This window comes from Limulus polyphemus, unplaced genomic scaffold (assembly GCF_000517525.1).
Source record: "Limulus polyphemus unplaced genomic scaffold, Limulus_polyphemus-2.1.2 Scaffold3761, whole genome shotgun sequence".
In the NCBI taxonomy this organism is placed as follows: Eukaryota; Metazoa; Arthropoda; class Merostomata; order Xiphosura; family Limulidae; genus Limulus; species Limulus polyphemus.
Genome location: NW_013669371.1, coordinates 17,737 through 29,247, shown reverse-complemented (window position 1 = coordinate 29,247; position 11,511 = coordinate 17,737). Strand labels below are relative to the sequence as shown.

The 11,511-nt window shown below is 32.6% G+C and overlaps 2 protein-coding genes across 7 annotated transcripts in view; both read right to left on the bottom strand.

The window, feature by feature from the left end:
* The window catches only part of LOC106469993, an 11,784-nt gene extending 6,804 nt beyond the window's left edge, over positions 1 to 4,980 (bottom strand). The window contains exon 1 of one of the 3 annotated variants that reach the window (XM_022398551.1): positions 4,963 to 4,980. The gene's annotated coding sequence lies outside the window, so the exon portion shown is untranslated. Of the gene's footprint in view, positions 1 to 3,877; positions 3,999 to 4,318; positions 4,444 to 4,962 lie in introns of those variants that run through there. The other 2 variants (XM_013930512.2, XM_022398550.1) reach the window with 2 other exon arrangements.
* Positions 1 to 11,511, bottom strand: part of LOC106469991 — a 14,948-nt gene that overhangs the window by 2,205 nt on the left and 1,232 nt on the right. For 3 of the 4 annotated variants that reach the window (XM_013930509.2, XM_022398552.1, XM_022398554.1), the window contains exon 2: positions 7,092 to 9,977. In XM_013930509.2, the coding sequence (XP_013785963.1) occupies positions 8,206 to 9,924 (1,719 nt within the window). In that variant the 5' untranslated portion in view covers positions 9,925 to 9,977 and the 3' untranslated portion in view covers positions 7,092 to 8,205. Of the gene's footprint in view, positions 1 to 7,091; positions 9,978 to 11,511 lie in introns of those variants that run through there. The other variant, XR_002612960.1, reaches the window with a different exon arrangement.

Sequence of the window (11,511 nt, the reverse complement as noted above, 5' to 3'; positions counted from 1 at the left end):
CATTCTAGAATGAAGACAAATTATAACACGAAAACATAAATGTTTAGACTAAATAGCTTAAATCTCATAACATTATAAATTTATTATTTTTATTACATTGACCTTTCAGCCGTGCCTGGCTAACAATACAGAAGTTACAATGATGCGGTTCACGTGCACTCATGTTACCATATCAAATAACATAAAACTGACCTTTGGTTTATACAAAGTAATTTGTCTTGGCTGTGTTTTAGTAGACTAGTACTTTGTAAAATATAGTCACATTTCAATTATTATACATTATATATGTATATAGATTAATACTATTTAGAAATAAGTTCTTAAACTTACTTTTCTTAAAACATAGAACAGTAAAGAGTCAGAGTGTAAGGTGATGTTTATGTGAAGAATAAAATACTTTTGTCCATCATGCAAGTTGCATTTTTATAATTAAAAAAACACCTCTATGCATATCTTAAGTTTTTCAGTATCTGCATACATATCATATCTGGTTATTTTCTCTACTCTACCATGAGCTGTGGTGAAATCAGCAATGTATGGTAACATGAAAAGTTGATAACTCTGATATCCTTTACATAATACCATGTTGAATGGCATTCTATACAAAGTCAAGGCATGCACAAGTTGACCCCTCTCACCTGTGAACACAGGTTTAATGCAAATTTCTTATGTTTTCATGCAAACAAATATGGTTAGTATGCAAACTATCAGTCAGATATTTCTTTCCCACCACCTTATTTTAGCTGTATTTTACAAACTTGACATTAAAAACAAGTTATGCATTTAAAATAAACAAAAGGAAAATCACTCAAGACAGTGCAACAAACCTCCTACAAAGTTTTAACTTTTTGGAGGTAATAAAAATTGCCCAAGTCATTATAAGCCTGTTAGTCCTACATCAGTTGTGGGAAAAGTTTCTGAAAGCCTGATAAAAGATGTCTTACAAAATCATTTAACAATGTTTCACATTTGTTGGGTCTTGCCTTACTAATCTTTTGAGGAAGCTACTGCTTATGTGGATGAGGGTACAGTGTGGATTTAGCTTATACCGATTTTCTGAAAACATTTGACAAGATGCCACATAAAAAATGATCTCTGTAGGGATGGGAGATAAGTTGGCTCTGCAAAGAGAAAAGTGTCTGGTTGGATGAAAGTAGAGGGTTGTTATAAATTGAGTTCAGTCAACCTGGATTAATGTCACAAGTGGGGTACCTTAGAGCTCAGTTTTAGAGCCTTTGTTCCTTTTGATTTACACCAATGACACAGATGAAAAAATTGTCAATAAAGTACTTAAATTTGCTGATGATATTCAGGTTTTGGGTGTTGCTGACAGTGATAAGAATGTTTCTGTTTTATAAAAGGGTTTGGATCATTTGGCAAGTTGAACAAGTAAATTGGAGTTTTTAGTTATAATAAATGCAAGGTAATGCATACGAGATATTATGGCTTGAATAGTAAGTACAATTTTGATGGGAATAATATTAACAGTGTCATGAAAGAAAAAGGTCTTGGTGTTTTGACTGATAAGTCTTTTAAGCCACCCAAGTAATATGCTGTTAAAATGAGAAGGCAAATAGAATTTTATGTTGTTTTTATATTGAATACAAGTCTAAAAAGGTTATAATTTTGACATTTACATCACTGGTTAAGCCTCATATAGAGTACTATGCTCAGCCTTGGGTTCCTTACATTAGAAAAGACATTAAAGTGTTGGAAAGGATTCAGAGAATAGTTACTAGGGTATTACTTGGGATGGAAAGGTTGTCATATGAAGACAGGTTATGATCGCTAAGCTTGTCTTGTTTTCTCTTCAAAAATGAAGAGTTAGAAGGGATCTGATTGAGGTGTTTAAGGAAATGATAGTGTTGATACATCATCTTTTTTCATAATAAATTCTGAGAATGGTACGACTAGAGAATACAAATATAAATATTGGCAGGGTAAGAGTCATCTTCAGTTAAGACCGCTTTATTTTACTAACAGGGTGGTTGGCCTTTGAAATGGGTTACCTTCAGATGAGGTAGATACAATTAATTTAAGGGAAGGCTTGATAAGTTTTTGAATGATAAGGATGAGCTCTGAGTTTTATTTTAAGCTCTAGTTTAGTAAATGAGACAACAGGTCCCTCCTTGTCCTTAGATTTTTATGTTAAAATACATATAACCTTTTAAACACCACTCTTATTCTCCAGTGCTTATGCTTACCTATATAACAGTAGGTGACATGTAAAATTGCAATGGGGAATCTCAAAAACATTTCTCATTGGTTTGTTGTGAACATCTCCCAAACTAACACAAGGGCTGTCTGTGCTAGCTGTCCCTAACTTAGCAGTGGAAGACTAGAGGGAAAGCAGATAGTCATCACCACCCACCATCAACTCATGGGCTACTCTTTTACCAATGGATATTGGGATTGACCATCACATTAGGAGTTTTCTGAGAAAGCTTAAACTTTTCACGGAAGCTTTAAAATGCTAAACAAACATATGCAAGACTGAGGAAGATATTAATCATAGGCATTATGAGAATTGTTTGGGTTCGAATTCCCATCCTATCTAACATGCTCAACCTTTCAGTAAAATGCACATAGGGCAAGAAGTAGAAACTTGTATTACTCTGGCCCTATGTTCACTCCCCGGGAAAATGTAAAAGTAATAAAGATGCTGTTCATCTCAAGTAGTGACATTAACACTTGTACAGATTGATACGAGTTGTGGATTTTCTTTCCTGTATGATATTTGGAATAGCTATTGATGTATACAGTTATGGGTTATGAGAGATACCATACTTGAATCTTTTGTCTGATTTGGAAATGCAATAAATGATACTTTCTGTCCTTTTCCTGTGTACACTTCATTCCAGCAGCTAAAAGAAGTAAAGGAGAGAGCTCTAAGCCAGCTAGTGTGGTAAATATAACAAGCTACACTTATTGTGAATAATTATTTGCTTATTTGTCCAATTGCATCTTTTGCCTTTGCTCTTGATGTTCAGTTTATTCTGTGCTTACTTGTCTTGAATCAGCATTCTTGCATGTATTTGCTAACTACCTGTCAAATATTAGTGTATACCTGAAGCGTATGGAATACTTTGAACTCAGATTTCCTTTTGTTGTCTATATGTTAATCTGTAATAATGAACTTCAAAGGGGATTGGATAAGTATGGGGTGGTACAAAATTTCCTTTCCTATTTTAAAATTTAATAATTAAATAACTATAAAAATACTACCATGCAGTTTTCGACATCTTGTAGCCCAACTCAAACAGTTTTTACTGTCATGTTAGCAGACTACATTAGTGGCTCTCAGCACATCTAATCGCTATTTGATTTCAGTCCATGTTCACTAGAACATGTATACAATTAGTGGCTATAGCATCCATTTTCCTGGTCTTTAGCTCCATGATGTTTGCTATAGCCTAGGTGTGCAATTCCTGATTTTAACATACCCCCAAAGAAGTCTAGTGGAGTGATGTCTGGCATATTCAGAGGCCACAGAAATAGCCCATCCCAACCAATCCATTGCATTGAGCCTTTTCTTTCACAGTTTCTACTTTATGGAGTAACACTCCTCACTGGAGTGAAAAACAAAACAAACATGACAATAGAAACTGTATGAGTTGGGATACAACTTACAAGATGTTGAAAACTGCATGTTTGTATTTCTTTAGTTATTAAGTTTTTAAAACAGGAAAGATAATTCTGGGTTATACTGTAATTTTGCGATCACGAAAAGGAGTTTCTACAAGCTTGCTTAGATTATAGTTTTTTATACTTGTACTGTTGTAGTAGGTTGGAAGTAGCAAATGAGTCAGTCTAAATGGAAACAACTGGCTCCTTGTTATCGTCAGAAATTAAAGTGTATTGTTTCATTGTAACTTACTCATCATGAAGTATGGTTCGCAACAAATACGGGTATTGACATCGGATATAATGTTGAATACAACATTAGACTTCAGTTTCAATTTGCATTGAGATTCAGTATCTCATGCCTCTTTCACTTTCATTTCAGTTAGTTACTTAAATTTTAAAAAAAAAGTAAATTCGATATGATGAAGTCATTGAAATTCACTCACATGTATTTACCTAAATAATTAGCTATAAATATAATTTTGACTTGCTAACTAGCACCAACGTATTTTCATTCCAATTTCATTTTAATCATCACTAGAACGTCAACAATGGTGTGGCAATAACATTGGCACCATATCAAGATTGGCTTGCTGCCTGGTTCGCCAGTTTTCCTGAATGATGGGTAGAATCATTCAATAAAAATAAACAAATTAAAAGGGAATAAGATGATATAGTGTTCAAAAATTCTTACCCTAATTCTGGTGTGTTGTAAAATAAATAAAACTAATGAAAATTAAACTTAACCAACACAATAAGCCAAGACCAGCTCATTACTCCCAAATTGCGTCATCTCAATCACTGGGACTATCTATAAAACGGAATTTTTATTTCCGTAGAAATAAAGTATTTTGTTATGGAAGATTTTCTTTTTTAAGAAAATTAAAAGGTAATTTTTAAATCAGCATGACATTACCTACATTAAGAAATGGTCGTGTTTTACTAATATTAAGGAAACCAAAAATTTATTATAAATATAATGCAAATATATACATATTTATTCAGAATGTTTTTGAAATTACACAGCGCAACCATTACCAAAGCCTTGATAGAAGAAGACTACCATTGCTTTACATCATATTCGTTACTTCTATTTCAGAAGTACCATCAACATGTATTGAACAGCAAGTAAGCAAAGCGATTATGCAAAAATCATTGAAATTATGCCCTCAAAAATAATTTTTGCCAGAAAGGCGCCCACTACATTAGGCATATCCTATTGTCTTATGTAGGCATGCCATGCATTTCCTACTTTATTATTTTAATGCAGAATTAAAAAAAAAAACTTTTAGTCTAATTCTACGCAGTTTTGCATAAAACGTGGCCAAACAATCCCACCTGCCATTCTATTGAGGTATCACCTGTTCCGCTCATGAGCAGAATGGTTATAATACTGTACGTTGCGAAATAATGTCGACAACCAGGGTCCGTAAGTAGTAAACCAAACGAAATTCGAAGTTACGCCTTTCCCTATGTCGTATTAGAATGACGCGATAGCGCTAGTTTCTATGGGTAAATCCAGCATTTCTCATTAAGTAAGAAACATTAGTTATAAGCATTCTGGAATAGATCTTGGTAAAATAAACATTCTTGTTGCTGATCCTAAGTTGGTTAAAGGCAACCAGCCAGCACCCAAAAAGCAAGTACACAAAAACACACAGTGTCCTCGGCCTGAATAAAGATTGATTTTATTTATTTCACACATTGTATTGAGGATGTTTATTTCTTTACTTAAAATCAACTTTAGTTAAATGCAGTATTAATGCATAATTTAACCTGCCATTATAAAGTGTACCTACCAAATTCTCTTTGTGGGAATCAGTTTAGTCAGAAAATATCACACAACGTATAGGAAGGAGACATTTCTGAGCTATAATTACAGGACGTTATGACCAAATTTTCTGTTCTTTTTCTAATATTTATTGTCCTTTCTTGAACTCTCGTGTTATAAAAGTTTAAAGAATGGCAGTTTAAGCAATTAGAAGTATTCATCACCAGAAAGGAGAGTTTGCCACTGAATACAGATTGTTGTATGAAATAAATGTTGAGCCAAGAGAAAGTATTATTCTGGCCATCGGTCTTTAATCAATGACCAAATGTGTACAATATAGAACTCTCTGCAACTATAGACCCAGGAAGATCATCCAACATCTGTTGTACCCAAAACGACAGATCAGGTTTGTTCCAGAGGATCAGTCTTATATTGTCCTACAACACAGTGATGAACATATTATTAGGTGTCATCTATTTTATCAGTAAAATACAATACTCCCATTGACCTATTCTACACAATGTACAGAGTTAGTGCAATATTTCCGTAGGCAAAGTAGGTTTTACCTAATAGAAAGTAACAACAACAAACACAAAAAACAAAGGGATCTAGAATGAAAACAACTCAATAATTTTTTGACGTGTTTATGTAAAAACTGCATATAATCGGACTAAAGAAACTTAATAAATTCCTAAGTTATTAAAAAAAAAGGTAGAAAACATACAGTGCAACTGCACACTACAGTGTATTATAACTTTGATTTATTTTTTGAATTTAACATATTTTATTATTTATTTTGAGTTGTATGTTATTTTGGTTTCTATCTTCTAGCAAACTGATGGAAATTAAACTTCATCAACTTAATAGTCCAGCTCATAAAGTCTCAAATTGCGTGACCTCGACCACTAGGACTATTTAGAAAACCTTCAAAACATATACTATAACTTATTTTTCCTTCCGCTAATATCCAAGTAAACTATTGATTGATACTATAGTATTAGTTAATAAATATTATTTTCAAATTTTGCTGAAGATAGAACAAGTGTTCCAAAACATTAAAACCTTCTGTAAATAAAAATAGTGTGTTTTGTCAACCATTTTCATTATTAGAATACACCCCCCCCCCCCTCATAAATCCATTGCCAAAGGTGGAAGAAGCATAATGGTTTGGGTCAGTTTTTCATGTTATGGACTATGTTCTGTGATTTCATGCTAAGGATGAGCTTTGATGCAAACTTACAGTAAGGTCATTTACATTTAAAAGCATAACATTAACAATGCAAGTGTGTGAGTGGAATTGGTTTGGGACAACAACAACAATTTAAGTCTGAAGTGACCAGCCCAGAGACTTATAAACCAAATCGAATCATTCTGGGAAATTTTTGGAAAGTCTCAATTGGCCAGAATTGACAGACCATGATCCACTGCTGAAGGGGGGATGGTAAAATATAACATCTAGCTAACAAAATCTGGTCCAAGCTGTGATGTTCAAAAGGTGGACCAACACTCAATTAGAAATGATTCTGAATTAATGGCCTTGCACATTCTATTGCTGTCCCAATTAGTTTGATAATATAATATAATTGCAAAAATATTTTACTAAAACAAATGTATATGTAAAAATTACTGATTATTCTGCTTGTAGCACTGTATTAACTGTTGTGGTGAAATCTGCCCAAAGTGAAAGACACAAGTGTATGTGAAAATGAAAAATATTTATTTAAAATTAATATTGGATGAACAGCAAAGTTTAAAAGCAATATAAATTTTCCCTAAACTTAATAGATGTGTTTATTTATTTTTATTATTTATTCTATGTATTAAAAAAACTCTCAAGACATACATGATGTACTGAAGCAAACAGTCAGAAGTAAAAAAATTAAATGACATCATTGTACCAATATTGGTTGCAAAATGAAAAACAATCCAAGTTCCTACAAACACATTACAACATATCCAACAATAAAGTAAACACTGTTGAGTCGTCACAAGGTTATCAGGTGACTTTAGCACTTAACTAATTAAATGTTGTCTTGCTTCTTCAAAATATTGTTGGTAAAATAACAATTCCAAGGAAGGGGGGGGGGGGGTAGTAAAAAGTAGGGATACATCTGCACTAAACAAATCTTTGTATTCCACAATGAGTTAACAGTTACTAAATTTTATAATGCACAAACTGACATACTGAATCTTCATTAGTGGGATAAAGTGCAAAAAATTAAGTTCAAAATAATAATCATGACTAGATTTATACCTAAAAACACAAAATGTGTAGCAAAGTTACACGTTACAAAAAATTGTATTTCCTGAAAAAATGCAACAAAATTGATGCCCAAACATTTGCTACTTGTCCAACAAATACATTCAGTAACAGAAACAAATAATGAAATAACAGTGATACATTTATTACAATAGGATAACCAACTTGCAAATGGCTTACTCTTAAACTTTCCAATGGTATAGAAAACGAAGATGTATATAAGGACCAAAACAACATATATACCAACATAGAAAATTTTCAGTGGTATATATATATTATAGACATATGTGTATATACATTAATTTTCAACACAGCATTGTGTAAAAAAATATATAGTATATTTTTTTAGTTATGGTATTAAGTGTGCAACAGATATCATCAGCACATTTTCTTACCAGGTTCATTATCAATGAACTAAACAAACAAGAAAAATTGATGTTCAGATTGTTCATACTTTTGCTTCATGTAAACATCATATCCATTTCAAATTATCTGTGATGCTGTACTTTAATGAATGGGTTAAGGTAGTCTAATTCTTTTATTCTATTTATCAGAGATATAAATATGGATATTTTTCTTTGGTCATCTTTAGAATATTACACAGTCTTGGAACTTCTTCCCATAATCTTAAACAGCATCTCAGCTCTAAACGATTTCCTAGATCAGCTTGTTTCATGCCACTGACCATCACTGGCCGTATTTTATAATTTAGACAAGCTTTATTAGCATACTCATTTTGATAATGCTGGAAAATGTAACGGACATGGAGGCTATCTGTGCTTCTTGTCTGGATGTCAACAGGCTCAATTTCCTGCAAATAAGAAGGGCTTACAATAGGAACAATGAAGTCAACATCTTCAAGCAATTTTCTGATGTTACTGTAAGGATCAAAAGCAAGCTCAACATCTAACTCCCTTGCAAAAGTGACGTTAAATTGAAAATTCATCTTATCTTTCAGTTTCATGGCAACTTCTATGTCATCTAAAGTATGAGTGATAAACACTGATGCAAATTTATTACTTAAAGGCCGATATAAAGTTTCACAGATTCTCTCAGGTCCTATGTATACCTGAGAATCAGCTTTTCCACAAGCAATTCTTGGTATTCTTCTTAATTGATCTGACACACTTCCTTCATTATCCCAAAAGTTATACAGAGTGACAGCTACATCCTGTGACATTAGTATTGGACCTCTACTGGTAAAGCTATTTCCCTGATATGGAGCATATGTATACAAGCCATTGATATCAGCTTCTTCACTTCTGCAACTAGAAATGCTTTCTGGCTGGAAAATGGAGCCATTACTCTCACAGCTCAAGTTGGAGATTTCATAGGAGCTTTCACTTGATTCAATGTTAATGCTTTCTTCTCGATACCTTTTTTCTTCGTTAGCATGAAAAACTGTAGTGGAATGGATGTTACGTGTGAAAGTTTTATTGCTGTTTCTGTTACATCTTGAGATGAAGTTGTTTTCAAATTCTTTTCGTTTACTTGTTATGCAACAGTTAGTTCCAAGTAGTAAATCTTTTTCTCTAGCATTACTGCAACAATCATTTCTACTTTCAGTAATTTCTAGATTGTTTCCTTCAAAGCTGTGACTAGCAGAGTAAATAGAACTGTTTGTGCAGCTGAACAAGTCACTTTCTCTCGTTGTATCATTTACTTCACAACAGAGATTGTCCGTAGAAGTTTGCTGTCTGTTGCAGAGAGATGAAGAGAAATATGATGAATCATCTTCAACTGCAAACTGACTATGGTTCAAATTGATGGAATCACTTCTTTCTAAACTTTGTGAATTTGAATGTTTTGCTTGAAGAGTGATTATCTCACCTTGTATTTTACGTAGTATGTCATAACGCTCAATATCTAACAATATTTTTAAGATTTGTCCCAATGTCCCAGAACCTTTTGATAAGTTTGAAACAAAAACAGTGTATAATGGAAATTCATTGGAATTATGTGAACGTTTTTCAATAATTTTAAGTTCTTCCACATTGTCAATGCCAAGCATGCTTGCAATGTCCTTCCAATCATCATCTGATTTTACCTCTACTTCTCTTGCTATTTGTTTAAATATAGCATGAGGTACATGTTCATATTTAATTTTTCCTATCTTTATCAAAGCATCTTTATAAAAAGATACCAATAACTGATTCTCTTCTTGATGTTCTTCTTCCTCATCTCTCAAGGCTTCATTGAGATATTTAATAATATCTGCATTTTTTACAGGAAGCCTCTGATTAATTGTGTAAGGCTCAAAAGAACCCATTCTTCATTTGTGTTAGAATCTGTTCTTGCAAAATCCAAGACTTCTGTTAAAGTCTGAAATAATAAAAAAAACAACTAGTATAAGAATACACATAATTGTTAGTTGTAATTTTCTATTTTTAAAGTTGACAAAATAGGTAAATATTAGCTAAATAGAATCAGGTGCATATAACCAATTCAATTACTACCCCCTATAAATGGCCACTTAAAAGCATATCTCTCAACCAACTTAATCTAGTTCAAACCAAAACAGTTGTTGTTCAAGTGATTGATGATATAAATAGAATCTTGACACTATGTCTTTTATAACCCAGCTAGTCTTATGAGCCCTGGTATTGAGCAAAAGGCTTTGATAACACTAGATATAGCAGATATACTGATGTTCACATATTATTAGATCCTGCTTTACTTTCAGTCTCAAGTTTTTACGAATACATGTTTGCGTTTTACAGTAACTTTATGAAAGTTAAAAAATGATTAAAACAGATAATGCCCTTAATAATTATGTAGGTGTTCATGCTTCTCAAAATAAAATTGACTCAACACCTTTAATATTATCCCTGCCAACGTTCCCATGTGGGAACACGATATATTTTGGCTACTACATGCTTGGCTTTTAGGTTTTGAGAATAATTATTGAAGTCAAGTTACTTTAAATATCTATAAGTAATGTTTCATGGCATTATCAAGTTATCATCAGAATTGCTTAATGCTTGTAGAATTTTAGAAACCTACAAAAATATCAAAATTAAGTTAGGCTCAGTGATTTGCTGATTGGTCTCCTTCTTATAATCTAAAGCAGAACACACTTAGAAATTTTTATGCAATAGTTATAAAAATTTGTTAGTTGTTGTTGATGTGCATAGTATGTATAACATGGGTGGGAAAAAAACTGTTGTAAACTTTAAGTGTTCCCACATTGAACTTAAGGAATTTATGGGCAGAAAGTTTGTATCTGATCAAAACTCATCAGGATTTAAAGGTGAAGTTTTCCCCAAAACAATGAACTAAAATAAACTTGTTATTATAAAAAATGTATCTGCACCTTGCAGACAACCTACAACTCCAACTGAACAATAAGAAAGCAAAGAAGAGTCTGATCAATGCATCTTTCAACAAACCACTTAAGTTCAGTATTTTTCATGATGATTTGAGCTTAAACAAGTTCATGGTACCATACTATGGTCATTACAATGTGCAGATGTTCATTTAAAGTAAGTCTGTCCATTTCTGGTACAAAATTTCATCTCTATGCTTTTCTGCTGAAGTGATGGTTATCCTTATCCTCTAAAAATCTATACTGGTTAAAAAGAAGCCATGCTAGTGAACACAATGATGAATGTAGTCTTGGAAGAATCACAGGTGGACAAACATTAAGTGTTATTTCACAATTTTTATCAAGCTATGCACCTCTCAAAGATTTAAGGCAAAGAAATGTTGTTTCAAGGAGCCATAAAGAAAATCAAATTATTGGTCCACAACAGGTGCTGACACCCATTATCAAACTGAAGAACATAGACCATTATTAGTCAAACTACAGTTGTGATAGGAAGGTATATTATATATATATATATATATATATATATAA